Source organism: Microcaecilia unicolor, chromosome 10 (assembly GCF_901765095.1).
Source record: "Microcaecilia unicolor chromosome 10, aMicUni1.1, whole genome shotgun sequence".
Taxonomy (NCBI): domain Eukaryota; kingdom Metazoa; phylum Chordata; class Amphibia; order Gymnophiona; family Siphonopidae; genus Microcaecilia; species Microcaecilia unicolor.
In genome coordinates, this window is record NC_044040.1 from 11,026,368 (window position 1) to 11,049,010 (window position 22,643).

At 43.8% G+C, this 22,643-nt stretch overlaps 1 protein-coding gene across 3 annotated transcripts in view; it reads right to left on the minus strand.

The window, feature by feature from the left end:
• Positions 1–387: 387 nt before the first annotated feature.
• RBM17 (RNA binding motif protein 17) overlaps positions 388–22,643 on the minus strand; it is a 241,413-nt gene continuing 219,157 nt past the window's right edge. For 2 of the 3 annotated variants that reach the window (XM_030217191.1, XM_030217190.1), the window contains exons 6-13: positions 19,922–19,978; positions 15,409–15,541; positions 14,214–14,365; positions 12,093–12,149; positions 11,190–11,266; positions 10,429–10,527; positions 9,994–10,066; positions 388–996 (exon numbers count right to left, since the gene is read on the minus strand). In XM_030217191.1, the coding sequence (XP_030073051.1) occupies positions 893–996; positions 9,994–10,066; positions 10,429–10,527; positions 11,190–11,266; positions 12,093–12,149; positions 14,214–14,365; positions 15,409–15,541; positions 19,922–19,978 (752 nt within the window). In that variant the 3' untranslated portion in view covers positions 388–892. The remainder of the gene's footprint in view (positions 997–9,993; positions 10,067–10,428; positions 10,528–11,189; positions 11,267–12,092; positions 12,150–14,213; positions 14,366–15,408; positions 15,542–19,921; positions 19,979–22,643) is intronic. The other variant, XM_030217192.1, reaches the window with a different exon arrangement.

Here is a 22,643-nt window from a genome sequence, read left to right on the forward strand (position 1 = left end):
CCCTGTAAAACACGTAAGAGTGACAGCCCTTGATATGTAATGTTTAACATGGAAGGTGGTGTCCACTGGGCTCAACCAGCAGACCCTATGGAAACCATCAGCAAGGTACAGCCTTGGAATCACGTCAGAAGCCAAAGGCATAGCTACATCGCCTTTCACAGACAAGACAGGGAACTGCTCCTATGGCCGTTATTCACCATATCTCGAATTCTGCATGTGCAGCTATCTCGGAGGGTGGGGTGATTATTTTCCCCACTGATATTTACAGGCAGGGCTACAGACCCAGGAACTTAGAAGCAAGGCTCGCTCTCGCTGCATTCTGATATAATGGAGATGTTTCCCCTGGTACAAGTTAGGTTATTTTGCTTTCACATCCATCTACGTACAATACCCAAAGAGCATTTTTATTGCTCTGCTGATGTGAACACACTGAGGATTGCAATGTACAAAAAAAAAAACAAAAACAAAAACAGACCGCTTCTGCAACTTGATATTCCAGCAGATATTAACATTCTTTTCAGGAAAAGATTCCTATGGAATGTCCCTTTCCAAGCTTACTGCATAACGGAAGAGTTCACATTCTGGAGAAGAGATTTTGGTCAGGAAGAACAGAAAAATACTGAGATTTCTCATCACAGGGATGTACAAATGCATGAAATTAAAATAAAAGGTTGTTTCCATTTACCATAAAAACGTAAAAAGAAAAGGCTCAAAGACTGACCACTTAGAAAGTTTCTTTATACTACAAAAAAAATAAAATAAAAACAGAGCCATGGTAATGAAGGTCACAGATCTCCTCCAGGAGATAATGTGTTCAGTATTCCAAAGGAGGAGTCTCCTCTGTGCTCACAGTCTGCAGCTGAAAGACAGGACGATTGATCCTAGGCATTTCTCAATACAACTCTGTAAGGTCCAGGATGCGAAATTTATCCAAGTTGTAGAAACAAGCTTTCACCACCCGGCCACCAAAATACCTTCCGTTCAGATCGACAACAGCTGAAATGGGGGGAAAAAAAAAACCCGATTAGAAAAATGTAAGGCAACAGCCTGGTAAAACATATCATTTATGAACTACTAGCCGTATTGGGGTTTTCGAAGGTCGACGCTGCCCCCCCCCCCCCACGTGGTCGCCACCGCTCCCCCCCCCGCGAGGTCACCGCTACCGTTCCCCCCACCCACCCCCGGGGTCGCCGCCGCCAGCCCTCCACCCAGCCCCTCTCTCCGCTACTGAACTTACATCCATTCGCCGGAACTCAGCAGGGCAGATCAGCTGAGCTGCCATCCGCCTTCCTTCTCTGCCTGTGTCCCGCCCTCGTGTGACGTAATGTCAGCGAGGGCGGGGCACAGGCAGGGAAGGAAGGCGGATGGCAGCTCAGCTGATGTGTGTGCTGCGTTCCAGCGAATGGATGTAAGTTCAGTAGCGGAGAGAGGGCCTGGGCCGGGTGGAGGGCTGGCGGCGGCGACACCGGGTGGGGGGAGCGGTAGCGACCTCGGTGGCTTTGCGCAGTTTCCCTCTCTGTCCCGCCCCCGTCATCACATGTTGACGCGTGGGCGGGACAGAGAGGGAAGTCTCTACTGCGCATTTGCGAGTGAGTCGGTCACTCGCCATTTTTTGCGAGTGAGTCGGTCACTCGCCGTTTATATGTTTGATATAACTGAGAGGGCAATGCAGAAAGTAGAAATGGGCAGTTACCGCAAGGTGTACAACAGGGGCGTAGCCAGACCTCGCCGGGAGGGGGGGGGCCAGAGCCCGAGGTGGGGGGGGACTGTTTAGCCGCCCCCCCCCCACCACCACACTGGACCCCCCTGCCGGCCTGCCGACGATCCCCTTGAACCCCCCTCCCACCACCAACTCTCCCCCGCCGTCGCCGCCCACCCCCACATCAGATACTTTTTTTGCTGGCGGGGTCCCCGAACCCCGCCAGCCGAAGAGAGTCTTCTTCAGCGCCGGAGTAGCGCCTTCATTCAACAAAGTCCCTGGTGCGATCATCTGTTTCTGACGCCTTACGTCCTGCACCGTGCATGTAGCCCCGTGCAGGATGTAAGGCGCCAGAAACAGATGATCACACCACGAAGGCGCCGGAGTCGACCGGCGCTGAAGGAGACTCTTCGGCTGGTGGGGATTGGGGACCCCCGCCAGTAAACAAGGTACCAGATGCGGTGGCGGGTTTGCGGTTCAAAGTGGCGGGGGGAGGGGGAGGCGGTGGGGGGAGGCGGCTAAACAGTGCCCCCCCCCCCACCTCGGGCTCTGGCCCCCCCTCCCGCCGAGGTCTGGCTATGCCCCTGCTTCGAGCAATCACATCTGCCAATATTCATTGGCGCATGAACCACAATGTTCTCCTGCACATACAGTGGTGGAAATAAGTATTTGATCCCTTGCTGATTTTGTAAGTTTGCCCACTGACAAAGACATGAGCAGCCCATAATTGAAGGGTAGGTTATTGGTAACAGTGAGAGATAGCACATCACAAATTAAATCCGGAAAATCACATTGTGGAAAGTATATCAATTTATTTGCATTCTGCAGAGGGAAATAAGTATTTGATCCCCCACCAACCAGTAAGAGATCTGGCCCCTACAGACCAGGTAGATGCTCCAAATCAACTCGTTACCTGCATGACAGACAGCTGTCGGCAATGGTCACCTGTATGAAAGACACCTGTCCACAGACTCAGTGAATCAGTCAGACTCTAACCTCTACAAAATGGCCAAGAGCAAGGAGCTGTCTAAGGATGTCAGGGACAAGATCATACACCTGCACAAGGCTGGAATGGGCTACAAAACCATCAGTAAGACGCTGGGCGAGAAGGAGACAACTGTTGGTGCCATAGTAAGAAAATGGAAGAAGTACAAAATGACTGTCAATCGACAAAGATCTGGGGCTCCACGCAAAATCTCACCTCGTGGGGTATCCTTGATCATGAGGAAGGTTAGAAATCAGCCTACAACTACAAGGGGGGAACTTGTCAATGATCTCAAGGCAGCTGGGACCACTGTCACCACGAAAACCATTGGTAACACATTATGACATAACGGATTGCAATCCTGCAGTGCACGCAAGGTCCCCCTGCTCCGGAAGGCACATGTGACGGCCCCTGAAGTTTGCCAGTGAACACCTGGATGATGCCGAGAGTGATTGGGAGAAGGTGCTGTGGTCAGATGAGACAAAAATTGAGCTCTTTGGCATGAACTCAACTCGCCGTGTTTGGAGGAAGAGAAATGCTGCCTATGACCCAAAGAACACCGTCCCCACTGTCAAGCATGGAGGTGGAAATGTTATGTTTTGGGGGTGTTTCTCTGCTAAGGGCACAGGACTACTTCACCGCATCAATGGGAGAATGGATGGGGCCATGTACCGTACAATTCTGAGTGACAACCTCCTTCCCTCCGCCAGGGCCTTAAAAATGGGTCGTGGCTGGGTCTTCCAGCACGACAATGACCCAAAACATACAGCCAAGGCAACAAAGGAGTGGCTCAGGAAGAAGCACATTAGGGTCATGGAGTGGCCTAGCCAGTCACCAGACCTTAATCCCATTGAAAACTTATGGAGGGAGCTGAAGCTGCGAGTTGCCAAGCGACAGCCCAGAACTCTTAATGATTTAGAGATGATCTGCAAAGAGGAGTGGACCAAAATTCCTCCTGACATGTGTGCAAACCTCATCATCAACTACAGAAGACGTCTGACCGCTGTGCTTGCCAACAAGGGTTTTGCCACCAAGTATTAGGTCTTGTTTGCCAGAGGGATTAAATACTTATTTCCCTCTGCAGAATGCAAATAAATTCATATACTTTCCACAATGTGATTTTCTGGATTTAATTTGTGATGTGCTATCTCTCACTGTTACCAATAACCTACCCTTCAATTATGGGCTGCTCATGTCTTTGTCAGTGGGCAAACTTACAAAATCAGCAAGGGATCAAATACTTATTTCCACCACTGTAAATATCAGCACTGTAAAAATTGTATATGCAAGAAATTTTTGGCACTTTTGTTTTCTTCGGAGATGCGCACAATTAATGCAGAACCTTCCTGCGCATATAACCAGCAGGCTTTTCCTATACACTTTAAATTTACATCTCGTTTGTTTACTGCATCACCGTCAAATACTTTCTCATTAATTTCACGGTAGAAGCCATGCACTCAGCCATCAGTGCGCGGCTCTACCACGCGGCTTTCTGCATCGCCTGTCTCCTTTCTTCTCAGCCTACATACTGGTATGACACAGGAAGGATCAAGAGAGGGGTATGATAGAATCCACCTGACTCTGACAAAGAGATGTGACCTTATTTCCTCACTGTTATGCTATGTGCAATCCAGCAGGTAACGGCCACCAGGAAAATGCCCGTTTCTTTCTAAAGTGCTGCTGAAACAGGTCAGAGGTGCTAAATGATGTAAGCAGAGTGAACTGATTTAATTCAATCAGAAAGCCTTGACATATTTATTTGCACGTTAGAATTCAAAAAAAGGATGCATGCTTTTCGGGACCCCTAGTTGCATTTAAGCTTTTTCAGTGCCCTTTTTAGTGGGCAGAGGTTGCCATTTTTACAACCTCTGCCCACTAAAAAGGGCACAGAAAATCAATTTGCTGCATTTTTTTCACCCAAGCTTAAATGCAACTAGGGGTCCCGAAAAGGGTCAGGTCAGTGTTGCAAAATGCACGATACTATCCAAAAACCACCCTTTTTTCACCAGGAGGAGCAGAAGAAAACCACATCTTTATGTTAAGGTAATTCAGAGGGCAAAAAGGAATTTGTTGAGGAGCCATAAAGATAATTAAAGCAGCACTGGAAACGCTGATAGCCTCACACGATTTTACAAGGCAGCCGAGTATGAAATCACAGCTGATTCTAAGGGCAGCTGAAGGAGGCTGGACCGTCAGAAAAAGACCAGCAGCCCATCCAGAAGTGGCAGCTTATGTTCCATGAAAGCTGGGAGGTTTTAGGAAAGCCAAGGGCAATTCCGTTTCCGAGAGGCTGGGAACAGTCCAAAGGTTAAGAACATAAGAATAGTCATATTGGGTCAGACCAATGGTCCAGGGGCGTAGCCAGACAGCCAATTTTGGGTGGGCCTGAGTCCAAGGTGGGTGGGCACAGAATTCATGCCCCCTGTCCCTAGGCCCCCTCTGCTCTGCTCCGCTGTCTTCTCTTCATCCCTCCCTCCACCTGCAAGCCCACAATATTAAATACCTGAGCAGGAGGGGATCTACAAACCCCGCCAGCTGAAGATTTCCTCCTGCTCTTCAAAACAAGCCGGCAGCACTTTCCTCGCGCTGATGCCATGGCCAGCAGGCTCTGCATGCATGAAAACAAACTAAGCATGTGCAGAGGGGCTGGTGCTAGAGTCAGCTCGAGGCCGTTTGAAAGAGCACCAGCTGCCTGAGGTGGAAATCTTCAGCTGGTGGGGTTTGAGGATCTCTATCAGCCATAGCAAGAGTGCCACAATTTTGGATGGGCCTGAGTCCAAATAGGGTGGGCCCTGGCCCACCCATGGCTACGCCACTGCAATGGTCCATCGAGCCCAGTATCCTGCTTCCAGCATTGGCCAATCCAGGTCACAAGTACCTGACAGAAAACCAATTAGTGGATTCCCGTTGCTCCCGATTGTTTCTTACGAATTACATCTTATCCAAAACTTCACTGCTGGGTTTATGATAAATGCTGGTATTTCTTCAAACCCCTTACTGATTGGCAAATATGCTTTAAATGTGGTTGCACTCGTTTTTAGGGTGAGTGAGAGGAGCAGTGTATCTGAGAGACTGTTTGCGGCTTTTAATTCTAGAAACTTGCATTTCTCTAACGCCAGTGTCCTCTCTTTTACCAGAGTCCATGCCTGTTTCACTGCTAGATCCAGACTGTGGAATTCACTTCCAGCTTATTATCTTGTCCTTTTGCCCACAGATAACAGCACTCCTCAGGGTCATCCCTTAAGATTATTTGTGTTTATGGTTCATTGTCTGTCTTGCTATTAGCAAAGCTAATTATGTAATCTGCTCCAAGTGCTGGGAGAATTTAATACTTGGAAATAAACTCAAAGGAAATATGCACACTTTCCAAAACAGAGAGGTGGGGGGAAGGGCTCCCTCAAAGGATGAGTTTAAAAAACGTTTACATAATCCTGGGAAGATAAACAGGCTAGAGCAGGGCTGGCTCAGTTAGCAAAGGGGACAGACTCAGGAGTAATGTAAGGAAAGGGTGGTGAATTCGTGGAATGGCTACCCAAGGAAGTTAGTACTACTACTACTATTACTATTTAGCATTTCTATAGCGCTACAAGGCATACGCTCAAAGAGCTTACAATCTAATAGACAAAAAATAAAGTAAGCAAATCAAATCAATTAATGTGAACGGGAAGGAAGAGAGGAGGGTAGGTGGAGGCGAGTGGTTACAAGTGCTTACGAGTCAAAAGCAATGTTAAAGAGGTGGGCTTTCAGTCTAGATTTAAAGGTGGCCAAGGATGGGGCAAGACGAAAGACAGTCCCTGCTCAAAGAGCTTACAATCTAATAGACAAAAAATAAAGTAAGCAAATCAATGAATGTTCAGAGGAAGGAGGAGAGGAGGGTAGGTGGAGGCGAGTGGTTACAAGTGGTTACCAGTCAAAAGCAATGTTAAAGAGGTGGGCTTTCAGTCTAGTAGTAGTAGTAGGTGGCCAAGGATGGGGCAAGACGAAAGACAGTCCCTGCTCAAAGAGCTTACAATCTAATAGACAAAAAATAAATAAAGTAAGCAAATCAAATCAATTAATGTGTACGGGAAGGAAGAGAGGAGGGTAGGTGGAGGCGAGTGGTTACAAGTGGTTAGGAGTCAAAAGCAATGTTAAAGAGGTGGACTTTCAGTCTAGATTTAAAGGTGGCCAAGGATGGGGCAAGACGTAGGGGCTCAACAGCCTTCAGTAAGGCAGCTCATTGCATAATGAACAGCATGGCAAAAATCCATCTACACAAAAAGACCTTACAGAGACCTTGTGAATCTTTGGAGATGAAGTGCCTGGACTAAACATGCAGGCTGTAGAAAGCTGTTGGGGAGAAGAACTGTGCAGGAAATACAAGCATAACAATATTAATGGAGTACAATATTAATATTAGTAGAGATGAAAATGGCTTCTCGATTCAAGAAAGCATGAGAAAAAGCACAGAGGCTTTAGGTGAGGAAGAGACTACAGAGCTGAGCAAGTGGTGCAGATGAGCAGCCTGGAGAGGCCATTGAGTCTTTTGGTTGGCAGTTTCTTGATGCTAAACATAGAACTAGAAATTTCTACACTTCCTTAAGCATATAAAATAATTAAATCATGGGCAACACTGTTTCCTCTAATCAAAAGGGTTTCTCCTTACTTTGCACAAGCAGAATTGCTATTAATTCACTTCCCAGCGTTCAAATTGGTCCATAATCAATACCTGGCTCCAGCTTAATTACCCAGGGGGCATTTTTCTAAGGCTGCTCTAGGTCACTCTCGAGTGGCTTTCAGCAAGTTAAAGCACATCGTGTGTCACTATTCACCATCACCTGATCCTACAAAAAGCGCTATGAGTCCCTTTAATGCGAAAAGAGTGGAAGAGAATGAACTAATTCCACCCTTGACCTATCTGAGCAAAGGCTCGAGCTGTATCAAATCAATTAATGTGAACGGGAAGGAAGAGAGGAGGGTAGGTGGAGGCGAGTGGTTACAAGTGGTTACGAGTCAAAAGCAATGTTAAATCTAGACTGAAAGCCCACCTCTTTAACATTGCTTTTGACTCGTAACCACTTGTAACCACTCGCCTCCACCTACCCTCCTTTCTTCCTTCCCTTACACATTAATTGATTTGATTTGCTTACTTTATTTATTTTTTGTCTATTAGATTGTAAGCTCTTTGAGCAGGGACTGTCTTTCGTCTTGCCCCATCCTTGGCCACCTTTAAATCTAGACTGAAAGCCCACCTCTTTAACATTGCTTTTGACTCATAACCACTCGCCTCCACCTACCCTCCTCTCTTCCTTCCCGTACACATTAATTGATTTGATTTGCTTACTTTATTTATTTTTTGTCTATTAGATTGTAAGCTCTTTGAGCAGGGACTGTCTTTCGTCTTGCCCCATCCTTGACCACCTACTACTACTACTAGACTGAAAGCCCACCTCTTTAACATTGTTTTTGACTCGTAACCACTCGCCTCCACCTACCCTCCTCTCTTCCTTCCCGTACACATTAATTGATTTGATTTGCTTACTTTATTTATTTTTTGTCTATTAGATTGTAAGCTCTTTGAGCAGGGACTGTCTTTCGTCTTGCCCCATCCTTGACCACCTACTACTACTACTAGACTGAAAGCCCACCTCTTTAACATTGTTTTTGACTCGTAACCACTCGCCTCCACCTACCCTCCTCTCTTCCTTCCCGTACACATTAATTGATTTGATTTGCTTACTTTATTTATTTTTTGTCTATTAGATTGTAAGCTCTTTGAGCAGGGACTGTCTTTCGTCTTGCCCCATCCTTGGCCACCTTTAAATCTAGACTGAAAGCCCACCTCTTTAACATTGCTTTTGACTCGTAACCACTTGTAACCACTCGCCTCCACCTACCCTCCTTTCTTCCTTCCCTTACACATTAATTGATTTGATTTGCTTACTTTATTTATTTTTTGTCTATTAGATTGTAAGCTCTTTGAGCAGGACTGTCTTTCGTCTTGCCCCATCCTTGGCCACCTTTAAATCTAGACTGAAAGCCCACCTCTTTAACATTGCTTTTGACTCATAACCACTCGCCTCCACCTACCCTCCTCTCTTCCTTCCCGTACACATTAATTGATTTGATTTGCTTACTTTATTTATTTTTTGTCTATTAGATTGTAAGCTCTTTGAGCAGGGACTGTCTTTCGTCTTGCCCCATCCTTGACCACCTACTACTACTACTAGACTGAAAGCCCACCTCTTTAACATTGTTTTTGACTCGTAACCACTCGCCTCCACCTACCCTCCTCTCTTCCTTCCCGTACACATTAATTGATTTGATTTGCTTACTTTATTTATTTTTTGTCTATTAGATTGTAAGCTCTTTGAGCAGGGACTGTCTTTCGTCTTGCCCCATCCTTGGCCACCTTTAAATCTAGACTGAAAGCCCACCTCTTTAACATTGCTTTTGACTCGTAACCACTTGTAACCACTCGCCTCCACCTACCGTCCTCTCCTCCTTCCTCTGCACATTCATTGATTTGTTTACTTTATTTTTTGTCTATTAGATTGTAAGCTCTTTGAGCAGGGACTGTCTTTCGTCTTGCCCCATCCTTGGCCACCTTTAAATCTAGACTGAAAGCCCACCTCTTTAACATTGCTTTTGACTCGTAACCACTTGTAACCACTCGCCTCCACCTACCGTCCTCTCCTCCTTCCTCTGCACATTCATTGATTGGTTTGCTTTATTTTTTGTCTATTAGATTGTAAGCTCTTTGAGCAGGGACTGTCTTTCGTCTTGCCCCATCCTTGGCCACTTTTAAATCTAGACTGAAAGCCCACCTCTTTAACATTGCTTTTGACTCGTAACCACTTGTAACCACTCGCCTCCACCTACTCTCCTCTCCTCCTTCCTGTACACATTAATTGATTTGATTACTTTATTTTTTGTCTATTAGATTGTAAGCTCTTTGAGCAGGGACTGTCTTTCTTCTATGTTTGTGCAGCGCTGCGTATGCCTTGTAGCGCTATAGAAATGCTAAATAGTAGTAGCAGTAAGCTGTACAAAACAGCCTGGTAAAACTCACACTTCAACCAGCCAAGCCAGACAGCATGCGATCCATTAAACAAAACCCGCATGGCTTTACTTATTACAATTTGTGTTATCATCTGTACATTATTATGTTTTATTCACTTTAGTGTTTGTTTGTAAGACACATTAAACTTGAGTCTATTTCGGGCTAATGTGGGGTATAAATGTCATAAATAAATAAATAAATACTTTGGGTTAGATTAGAAACCTAAACACTGAAACTGGCTTTCATTTTGAAGCGGAAGAACTTTACCTTTGATTGCAGATTCCACCCTTTCAAATTCCAAGAATATTCTTACGGCTTCATCATCGGGGGCGCCAGGAATCTGAAAGGGTTTAAGACATTGAGAGAGGCAGTTTGCAAAGTAAAATCAGTGCAGTTTTCAAGTCTGTCTCTGAACAGTGCCTACATATTGTTATAGACATAACGTCAACTGCAATCGCTAACTGAATTAGAGAAAAAAAAAACAAAATAGCCCCAGGACCTGAAGGCCTCCAGCAACCTGCTCCCTGCAGCCCGACATGCTCTCACTGTGAGATACCGCCAGTCTCTGTAGGCATGCATGTTTTCATTTTACACGACCTTGTGCCATGCTCACTGGCGCTCGGCACTTGAGAACCCAGGCCATCGCTATAAAAGCTTCTCAATACGAGAGAAACCGAACCGAAGATGAAAATGGATTCCTACCTCAAAAATGACACACTTGGCCACTTTGCCATACTTTTCACACTCTTCTTTAGTTTCGGCTTCGAGGTCTTCGTCGACTTCCCCAGCACCTACCATATTCTGGGAACAAACCATGGACAAATGATACAGTTTGTAACTTCACTGGGCACGGACCGTATGCTTGTGTCAACCTCAAGGAAACGTAGCTGGCATTTAAGGATTTTAAAACAATCACACACACACCCTTTTTATTCAATACATTCTCCCAGAATCCCACCATTTTGCATCTCTCTCAGCCAGGGGTGTAGCTAGGCGAGGCCAAGGGGGCATGGGCCCCCACAGATTTAGTCCTGGCCCCCCAACCCCCGCCAGCCTTAGTCTTCTTCAGCGCCGGAGACCGGCGCTGAAGAAGACTAAGGCTGGTGGGGGTTGGAGACCCCCGCCAGCAAAGCGGCGGCGGCGGGGGGAGACAGGCTAAAATGTGCCCCCCTACCACCTTGGGCTCTGGACCCCACTCCCGCCGAGGTCTGGCTATGCCCCTGCTCTGAGCTTTGGGAGTTTAACAAATGGATCTTAAGGATTGCTACGGAGGTAACTGCACACATAAATCAATGGAGAAGTTTTGCTACTCCGACTTTCAAACCAGGTCTAGGAGTGTGGGAGAAGCCAGTGAGGGGCAAAAGGTTTGAGGCATTCTACAAACAAGTATACAGTCACACAGCTTGTCGGCCGTCTGAAGGCCAATTTAAAACGACTCCGGTATAACATCTCTCCGTTCTCACCCTTAGTAAAACCACTTTTGTAGGGCACTTCAGGATCTCAGTTAGCGGATTGGAGTCCGATTTCTTCAACAAGTCAACTGAAGGACAAAAAGAGCATGAGCTGTCATTCTTTAGGTCTTAGAACCATCCATATAAGCAAGCAGACTCTTGAGTAAAGGAAGCAGGAAGAAACAAAGCCTCTATTTTCACGACCCCGAGTTACTGCTTTTCCAAAGCAATAAAAAAGACATTACAAGAACCACATGCAGCACACTGCTCACTACTACTGTAATCTTCTACTAAGGGCGTATTGCAGGCTGAGCCACAGTGGGATAAAATCAACACTAATGCAAGATCGTAAAAGAATCAACACTAATGCAAGATCGTAAAAGCCTCAGCTGATCTCACACCGCTGACAGGAAGAGAGACAGAAAACAAAGCTGCTTCTGACACACACATAAGGTCAATGTAGAGAATTCAGCTGAACGTGGCCTGGGTTACCCTTTGGTACCTGCTCCGAAGTGTCCCGCTGCTGCAAGACACGTTTCCCTCTTTCCCCACAGCCTGTAAAGTAAAAGGAGCTCGGGAACAGCCTGGACGCCAATTCTGGGGGTTGCACAGTCAGGCCCCATGGCACCACGGGGTCTGATCTTTCCCACAAAAAAAAGGGGGAAGGTCCCCCATTTACAGCAGCAGGACACCTCAGGGCAATACTAGTTTTGAAGATGGAACAGCGCAGGTAAATTAAAAAGATGCCCACCCTTTGCGTTTTTATTCTTTTGGTAAGGAAAAAAACTATAGCAAACGCAAAAAGAGAACCAGGAATAAGACCAAAAGAGGGTGGGCATACACCGACTGCTGTTTGGCTAAGCTCTCTCTACACAGCACTCATGAAAAAGCGAAAGGGTAGAAATGTGGCCCTACCTGGGAAGCCCGCAGCTGCATCCTCTGTTGGCAAGTTTCCTGGTTTTCCTTTCTTTTCTGTTCAAAACACTTGTAGTCTTTACTCTTTGTGCAACAGGTAACATGCATTGTGTACATCAGTCACACACCTTTCACAGAGCACCTGTATCAACAGGGCATCTTTCCGGGCATCAGACACACACACAGTCTGTCCCATCCCTCCAACCCCATATTCAATCGACATTAAGAGCTTTGCAGACTGCAAAACAACATAGTTTCAGCTAACAACATCACTAAACCCCCAGACTCTATACATGACGCCTAAATTTAAACACCGAACCAAGATGTGTGTGCATCAGCCATCAATAACTGGGGGCTAAAAATTAATTACTAACATTAACTGGCACGCACATCTGCTTCCGTGCTAGTCTGTAACACTGGGTACTTAAATACCAAAGTCCACAACCCAAAAGGGGGCACTGGCTGGATCAGGACATTCCAAAAATATAGGAGCAGTGTTACAGAATAACGATTTATGCCAGGTTTCAACAGGCGCAAGTCTGGCGCTAAGCTGTTTCTAGAGTTACCCCCTTTCTGCCTCTAACCCCAGACAGAATGCAAAATTTTTTTTATTTTTATTTTTTTGGGGGGGGGGGGGGGGGGGGGGATGATCTTTCCTGCAGAAAATTCAAAACCACCCAGATCTTCACATCAAATTAAAATGTCATAGGGGCTTTATAATAACACACTCTCTACCAGGTATGTCTTGATGAACGAGACGCTACAGCGCCTTTCAGTTTCAGGGTAGCATTTATTTATTGGGACTTATTAACCGCCTTTATGAAAGATTCACCCATTTACTAAAACAGCACAGTGGGATTTACTTAGCTGCAGTACCTGAGTACTGCAGATTATTACATCCCTGTAGGAATTTCCTGGCTGCAAAAACACAGGATGGTGCATTCTCCATCCCGGGCCCATCTAGCGTCCTGCACTGTAGAATAAAGGAAAAGCCAGCTCCTCTGGGGCTTAGTTTTCCAGTCCACCCCACCTCTGGTGGTCATAGATGTGAAGAGGGTTCCCCCCCCTAAGTTGCCAACTTGCAAAAACCCCATGTCCCTCCGTGCAATCTCCTCTCCGAAATCCCAACCCATCCCAAGATTGTAAAATAGCACTGCAAGGGTGGGAATAGACAAAGATCAACACCAGGGATATTCATTTAAGTCTTGGGAGGGGTCAGGAGCCACCAGGGGACATTGTGGGTTTTTGCAAAAGGAACTTGGAAAACTAAGCGCTGGTGGAGGGTGGGGGAGGGGGGCACAATGGGTCCTTCATTTTGTGAACAATGCTAGCTCCTTTAACATACGCCCTGGAATAATTCAATCGCTTTAAAAATGAGCTGTTCAATTTTAGCATGAGTTGCGCCAGATTTTATCTTGTATTAAAGCTGTGTTAAAGCATAACATGCATTACAGCCAATTAACTCACATTAATTGGCCAACAATGCAATTTAGTAGACAGGAGAGCAACATATTGTCAGAAGGAGAATTGGTTTGTGGAGAAATGCAACACAGCTTTACACATGTGCAAAATTCTAAGGGAATGGCCGAGTAAGAAATGTTGCCTAAATAAATAAATAACCCTTTCAAAGACTTTTTATTCTGAGAATTAACACACACATGGTCTAAAAAAAGGGACTTTCAGAATGTCCAACTGCTTTGTGTTTTTATATTTCTTCTGTCTGCAGGTTTAAAACAAATATTTTGGGATGTACTTCAGCTCCGACCCAAATGCTCAATAACCTCAAGTCCACGGTTTCCTGGGACATGCGAGGTGATCTCCAAATTAAAGGCAACCTGCAGCTTGAGGATGTGAAACCACCTTGCAAGTGGCAGGATGCCAAGGTCAGTTCAGAGCAAACCAAAGCCCAGCCTCCCCCCCACATGGCAGAATAGGACAAAAGTTCAATGTGTTCTTTGTGTAAATATTTCCTGAATTCCAAACTGCAGCCCAATTTTACTTTTGAAATCGAATACCTTTGGTATGTGTCTAGCTTTTAAATACCCCAATCAAGCACTAGCTAAGAGCATTCTGAATTCTTTACCCTGCCACCCAGCACCAAAGTCTAATAGACTGAAGTACCTTTATCTGCAAGATCTCCAATAATAATCTTTCCTCCTCTCTTGCTGGTTTTCTCCACCGACAGTGCTGTGCTCAGTCCTTGCTCATGTTTGCCCAGCCCCTGTCCTTCTCGGAAGCCATATTTCTGCATAATTTTATGGGCTACAGTACCCCTGTTGCAGCAAAAAGAAAGACATTTTTAGCCATTTTTGATGCCTGACAGTAGTACCTTTTGACTTCTGGCTCAAACGGATCCTGTCCTTGGAAGGGCTCCGGTGCCATGAGCTTGGACTCGGAGCCATCCATGACCTTCCGTTTCTCCTTCATCCAGGATAGAACGAATTCTACTTCTCAGAAACCAAGGCTATGGTTTTTGACAGAACTTGGTAAAAGTGTGACCGTGAGCTAGACGATGCTCCTGCGCAATGGCTGAGGCTCCCAGAGGATTCTGTGAACACACTGCTCCAAGGAGCAGAAGCCAGGAATCGCACTAGGTCACCCGCATGGCAGCTGGCTCATTTAGCAGATTTCTCTAAAGCTGACAGGACAGGCACAGCTAGCAATGAAGAAAACGAGACAGCCAACTAAAGCCGAGTATTCATTTCCTAGTGGAGTGGAGGAGTGGCCTAGTGGTTAGGGTGGCGGACTTTGGTCCTGGGGAACTGAGTTCGATTCCCACTTCAGACACAGGCAGCTCCTTGTGACTCTGGGCAAGTCACTTAACCCTCCATTGCCCCATGTAAGCCGCATTGAGCCTGCCATGAGTGGGAAAGCGCAGGGTACAAATGTAACGAAAATAAAATAGATACTATTGGAGATTCTACATGGAATGTTGCTATTCCACTAGCAACATTCCATGTAGAAGGCTGCGCAGGCTTCTGTTTCTGTGAGTCTGAGAAGCAGAAGCCTGCGCGGCCACATTGGTGATCTGCAAGGGCCGACTTCTACATGGAATGTTGCTAGTGGAATAGCAACATTCCATGTAGAACCTCAAGTGGAGGAGTGGCCTAGTGGTTAGGGTGGTGGACTTTGGTCCTGGGGAACTGAGGAAATGAGTTCGATTCCCAGCACAGGCAGCTCCTTGTGACTCTGGGCAAGTCACTTAACCCTCCATTGCCCCATGTAAGCCGCATTGAGCCTGCCATGAGTGGGAAAGCGCAGGGTACAAATGTAACAAAAAATAAGAAATATGAACACATAAGAGGCTGATGCTTACCCCATATTAGCAAGGAAGGAATTACTAGGGCCTGTGGGAGATCGCGGTCTGTCCGAGTCATCGTATATTGGGGGTGGGATAGCAGCTTTAGAGCTTGAACCTCGGGACCTCTGCTCTTCTTCATAAGGAGCAGCTGAGAGAAGACAGAACACGTTGCAAACGTTAAAATGTTAGCTTTCTGCAAATCATGTGTCTTTAAACTTAGGTTTCCCTCAAAAGAGCTACTACAGGTATACAATATATTCACTAGGTTCATTTTCACCGTCACTAGAGTTACACTGTTCTCTATGCATTACATAGTGTGACCACTTGAGAAAATAGAATACTCGCATAGTAAGTGCATAGATTTTGTTACGCACTTTGTAATCTTCATTTGCATTCCTGGCCTAATGGTTGGTGCAGCACGTTGTGGAGCTGGGGAACCAGGTTCAATTCCCTCTGCAGCTCCATGTGACCCTGGGCAAGTCACTTAGCCCTCCCATTGCCCCAGGTACAATATACTTAAGACTGTGAGCCCAACAGGACAAGCTGCCTCGGTTTGTGATTCAAAAGAGGCGGTATGTCAAAAATTGAGAAAAACTTAAACATACCATTTTCATCTGACCCTTCCCACACCAAATATCATCTAATTTACAGGATCAAAAAGTGAATATTTTGCACATAATCTGGCCTGTATGATATACACAGCAAGGGTCTTTTTGTCCCTTTTAAAGGGCTTTTTCCCTCCTATGTAAGACCGGGTGCTATTCACAACAGCATACATACATAACACTAGTGAAGGGGGTACAGATCAAACAATCTAGCATTCAAATAAAGTTATTGAAAGTGCTCATCTAAAGACCAGGTTTCATCTTAAAAGGAGTACTTTTTTTTTTGTTCAAAAAGCATTATCATGAAAAGGCTGATTATATTGCTCTGATTTCCCTCTATTTTGCTTTATTTCTAATTTCAGCTTTTAGATACAGTTTAAAAGCTCATTTCTAACTGTAGTATTTTGTACCATTTAGATGCGACTTTTTTGGAAGTCATAAAAGACTTGCAAAGTTGCCAACAAGAAGGGTAATCAGTAGTTAATTTTTTTATATCTACAGAATTAGTTACACAGTGTTTGAGTTGAACCCATTTGTAGTATTGAGAACTTTTAAGACCATATTTTATACTTATTTGGGCAAAAGGTAGCCAAGAATTATCTTTTATAACATCACTGAGAGTCCATATACCAGCTTTTTTCCAAGTATTCCAATTTATGCAACAATTGTTAATTTTGAATTGTTCCAAATTGGGATGTACATAGTATGTACCTACTAATACCTTGCAATCATGGGAATGCGATCTAAATGCCCAACTAGATGAAAAAACTTGGGAAAAATTTTGGTTTAAAATTACTCATACCACCAAATCAGCGTCCATTTCACAATCTATGTTCTACTTAGCACACAGAGCCCTATGGACTCCTGCTAAACTCGCCAAATTGAACACAATAAAACCAAAAAAACAGTGCAAATAAATGCTGGACCTGTGAAAAAGATGTTGGAAATCTTAAACATATCATCTATTCTTGCCCATATATTCAAGAATATTGGAATTCTGTATGGGACACAATATCTTCCACCTTGAATATTCAAGATGTTTTATCAAATAATATAGTTATATGTGGATCACTAATGTTACAATCATCAATAGACAAATATCAAGCACAATTACTGGATTTAATGTTACATCAAGCCCTTAGAACACTTTTCTTTTGTTGGAAAGATCTTGACAAAGTAACTTATTTATCATGGTGGAATTCTGTGTGTATTTTAGCTAAATATGAATATGCTGCGGCTGAAAAACATAACTCACTTGTTAAGCACAACAAAATATGGTCTCCTTTACTAAACTCACTACATAATAACCTTTGTCAGAATTGAAATTATGTATTACTCCTGTGACTTATGATTTTGATCTGTTATCGAAATAATCCCGGACTTGCCCTAACTTGAACATGTATGCTGATGCTTGTTACTGTTAACTTGTTAAGCTGGCTAATTGCTTTATTTTAGCCATTTGTTATCATTTATAAAACACAATAAAAATATTGGAACTAAAAAAAAAAAAAAAAAAAAAAAGCTCATTTTACAGGATTCCTACGACAAAAAATATCATGACGCAGCAGCCCATCTTAAGACCATGCAAAGTCAAAATCTGCCACCTACTGGAAGAAGGCATCTATTACAATCTCATCCTACTTAATCATCTCCAGGAAGACTAATATAAAGAAAGGGAACGGGACTTATATACCGTCTTTCTGTGGTTTTTTTCCAACTACATTCAAAGCGGTTTACATATTATATACAGGTACTTATTTGTACCTGGGACAATGGAGGGTTAAGTCACTTGCCCAGAGTCATAAGAAGCAGCAGTGGGAATCGAACCCAGTTCCCCAGGATCAGAGTCCGCTGCACTAACCAGTAGGCTACTCCTCCACTAAACTAGAGACGTACCCTTCATAGTGACATAATCCAGAACTGGCTAAACTAAAATATTCATAGAAGACCTAATCTAATGTGGACATTTATATTCCGCTTTGCCTATAAAGGTTCAAGGTGGATCCATTAAATATTAGTTAAACAAAAAAGTTTTTATCGTCTTTCTAAAGCTATGATAACAAGTGATCTCTCTGATCTCCTTGGATAACTTTTTCCAAAGTTCAGGGCCCCAGCCAGTTATAGATTTCTAGCAGTCGTCCTGCGACACTTCATCAGAGAATGCATTACTCCTGAAAAAGCTACAAAGATTCCCGTCAACACTGGCCTTCTGACAACCACCTGGTCTAAAGCAAAAATTAGTAAAAAATCAAGTTTAACAAGAAGAAAACAATGTTTATGTCCCTGAAATATACCACATTGCAAATGACGCCAGCACTATCACAAGACCCCATGAGAAAAGCATGCAATAAAACATGATCCCGCTTCTGCTCCTTCCAAAATAGGGAGCCAATGAAGTTTAAAGCGGAGAGGTGTTGCACTATCAAACCGTGATTTACCAAAAATAAGCCTGGCTGCTGTGTTTTGGGCAGTTTGGAGTTTTTTCAGGACTTGGGCCTTGCATCCAATAAAAATACTATTACAGTACTCAACGTGGGTAAGAGTACTGTGTACAGTTCTGGAAACAGTACCTTCAAAAAGATATAAATAGAATGTGTTGTTCCAGACGGCAGCTACTAAAATGGTCAGTTGTCTTCATCATAAAGTGTATATGGAAGAAAGGCAGAAAAAGGTAGGTATGATAACAGATATTTAAATATCTGAAAGGAATGAAGGGCATAGGATGAACAGGAATAATCCTAGAAAATACTTCTTTACAGAAAGGGTGGTGGAGGCATGGAACGGCCTCTCAGTGGATGTGGTGAAGGCAAGACTATCTGAATTCAGGGAAGCATGGGACAAGCACACAAGATCTCTAAGGGAGAGGAAGGGATAGTAGATATTATGGACAGGCCATATAGTCTTTACCTACCATCATTTTGTATGTGTCTGTTTCAGACTATTTCATAATGATTAGGATATTCAAAGGTAACTAACACAGGGGTCCGTTTACTAAGATGCGCTGAAAAATGGCCTGCACTGGTATAGATGCACGTATTGGACGCGCGCACATCCATTTTTCAGCGCACCTGCAAGAAAGGCCTTTTTTTTTTTTTTTGGCCGAAGATGGACGTGCAGCAAAATAAAAATTGGCGATCATCCACTCTGGGTCTGAGACCTTACCGTCAGTCATTGACAGCGGTAAGGTCTCTCGCGTTAACCGTGCAGTAATCGCCTACGTGCATCAAGTTGAAGTTACCGCCCGATTTTCGCTGCACGCCATAAAATATATTTTCTGGTGCATGTAGCGGATGCTCGTCAAAAATGGGGCAGGGCAGTAACTCCAAACTGACCCGCGTTGGGTGTGCGTAGGCCCTTACGTGGCTTAGTAAAAGGGCCCCACAATCAGGAAAATAAAAATTTTCATTTATTAAATTGCTCTACAATACTATGATCTGAATAGTAAATGAAGTAATATTAAAATATTATTGTAAAAACAAAACCATCAAATAAAACAGGATCATAAAAAAATGTAGCAAACACAAACAAAAAAAAAAAAACCCTAATCAAAACAAAATAAAGCAGACCAGGGCTACATATTGTAATTGATAAATAACCAGGTTGGCGATTGCCTTTTCGGTTTAATGTGAGCCACATTTAGCCTGCAAACATGTGGGAAAATGTGGGGTATAAATGTGACAAAATAAATAATAAATATAAAATTCTACTGCCTGTCACTTTCTGCTTACCAATGAACCTTATGATTTCCCTTTCAGACTACTGATGGAATGCTCTGTACGATTTTTTCTTGTAATGTCAAATTGTGCTCATTCTGTTCTGACCCGAGGAAGGAGTGTTAGCTCCCAAAAAGCTAGTCAACAAATGTATTAAATTAGTCCAATGGCAACATATCACCTTAAAATCAAATAATTAGTGGTACTCACACTCTTTATCCTTCTCCACCAGAGAAGAAGGTGGTGCGATGGCAGCGCCTCCCATACCTGAGAAAGAAAAGAGAACAGTCAGAGGAGAAAGGAGCGGAGCAGCACGATTCAGGAGCTGTTCTACAAGACTAAAAACGTTCTTTCAGCTCTAGGCTTTTCCTGCTTCTAGAAAAGCTTGTTGTGGGTCCCCAGATACAGGAGCTCATTGACTGAGCAAAGAAAATCACGCCCCATCTTATTAAATGGGGGTTTTGTGCTTTACTGTTACGGGAACAAAACTGATCCACAAAAAATGGCAACGTGGGCCCTAATGTAAGGACTTGAAATTGTTCCAAAAAAAATTCAGACCGCAACACCGGCCGATGTCTGTAGGTTTATATTCAGGCAACATTTTTAACCTAAACTAGATTCTAACCTGTTTTATGAGTCAGGTTAAAAGACTCAAATTATTGGGCTCTCTAATGTAGGCTGTATTTCTGAAATGTGGGATAAGAGGTCAGTAAAGGAAGGAGTATGTAGTCAGCAGAGCTCTTCCATAAAGAAACCAGCAGGACGAGGAATACGATGGATAAAATCTTTATTCTTCAGGACCCGACACAGCACTGTGTTTCAGAAGGGGTCTATAAATAACACACATACATTGAGAAACTACAAATATATATATATTATTATTATGAATATAATAAATACAAAAAGGCGATTAAATAATATCTAAGCATACATTAAAAAAACAAAAACGTTTTGAAAATAGGGGGGGTGGGATATAACATACAAGGTAAAAACATGAGATAAAAACAGACAAATGCAAATTATTATAAAAAGGGATAAGGGATGGCTGAGATGAACAGCATCATTCTTTTCACAAAAATGTGACTCAGTAAAGTCTGTGCCTGCAATGTGAAATGCCCAAGGTGCGGCAGCCTCAGAAGAGATCTGAACTGGTGTAGCTTTCATGTTAGGATGCTCTAAGAAATGAGTTTACAATGGATATGCATGAAGTTCTACATATTTAAGGCATCAATCCATTTCACAGCTCCTCTCGGGGAGTGGAGGAGTAGCCTAATGGTTAGTGCAGTGGTTTGAGAACCTGGGGAACTGGGTTCGACTCCCACAGCAGCTCCTTGTGACTTTGGACAAGTCACTTAACCCTCCATTGCCCCAGGTACAAAATAAGTACCTGTATATACTGTGTAAACCGCTTTGAATGTAGTTGCAAAAACCACAGGAAGGCGGTATATCAGGTCTCATTTCCCTATTTGAGATTCTAAATGGAATGTCGCTAGTGGAGGAGTAGCCTAGTGGTTAGTGCACTAGACTTTGATCCTGGGGAACTGGGTTCGATTCCCACTGCAGCTCCTTGTGACTCTGGACAAGTCACTTAACCCTCCATTGCCCCAGGTACAAAATAAGTATCTGTATATACATAAGTACATAAGTATTGCCACACTGGGACAGACCAAAAGTCCAACAAGCCCAGCATCCTGTTTCCAACAGTGGCCAATCCAGGTCACAAATACCTGGCAAGATCCCGAAAAAGTTCAATACATTTTATGCTGCTTATCCTAGAAATAAGCAGTGGATTTTCCCCAAGTCAATTTAATAATGGTCTATGGTAACCACAAAAAGGTGGCATATAAAAATCCCATCCCCTTTCTTTACTAGGCTGGTCCATGCAACTCTTAATCAGCTGCTCTCCCAAAGGACGCTCAAAATGTTTCACATAGCAAAACACCTGAAATAAGCCACTTCGCCTCTAATCTGCATATGACAGCAGCTAATCATATCAGAGCAGGTGGTCATGAGATCGGGCAAAGCAATCACAAAGACTCAGAAATGAATGAAGTGATAATCCCACCGTTTTAAAGATGAAACACAAATCCCTGCCGACCAAATTACTGGATAATGTGTTTCTCCCAAACTGGGGGTGAGGGCAAAGAGCAGCACTTGCAGCTGAATTTCCAAGTCAATAGTCTGCTAGTCACAATGCTGCTTGCTGCTACGTTTTATTTTTAAAAAATGGGAAGTGGCAGTCTGAAAATCTGAAGAGCTGTAGCTTTACAAAGACAACTATTAAACGCTGGTATGAGAACCTGGTCTGATCTCACTTGGATGAAGAATGTATTAAACAGAGCTCCTTTATTATTTTGCATTTGAGCAGATATCCAGCAGAACACTGCAATTTTGGCTCAGTGTGTTTTATTTTGCGGCTGTGCTTAACTGAGGTTATGGCAACAGATTTACTATATTATCTGTGTCCTGTGTCCAGAAGGTCCTCTAAGCTTAAGGCCAAAGTAAGAATGCAGGGGCCTTGGAAATGCTATTTAATTACAAGGAGCAATTTCCTATACACCCTGGCTGCAGTACCCCACCACTACCACCAGGAGGGCTGTTTCTAAAGTATGGAACAACTCATGTCACCATTCCATTTTCCCACACCTAGAATTGGGCTTAGATCCCAAGTAACGAGTTCCATTCACTGTCTACAGATCTGCCCAGTACACACAGTCAGTGCTCCAAACTAAGGATCATTATAATATGTATTATTGAAAATGGATTCTGTTGCAGACAATGAGCCCTGTGGTAACACTCATTATACTTCGTGTTGGCATCTTCTAATATGCCTAGCCCTAAATCTTTTCCAGATCATTCCATCTAATTTTTTTATTTTTATAGGTCTGTTTATTAGAAGCTCAAGTCAACGTTACAAAGAAAAGGCAATATA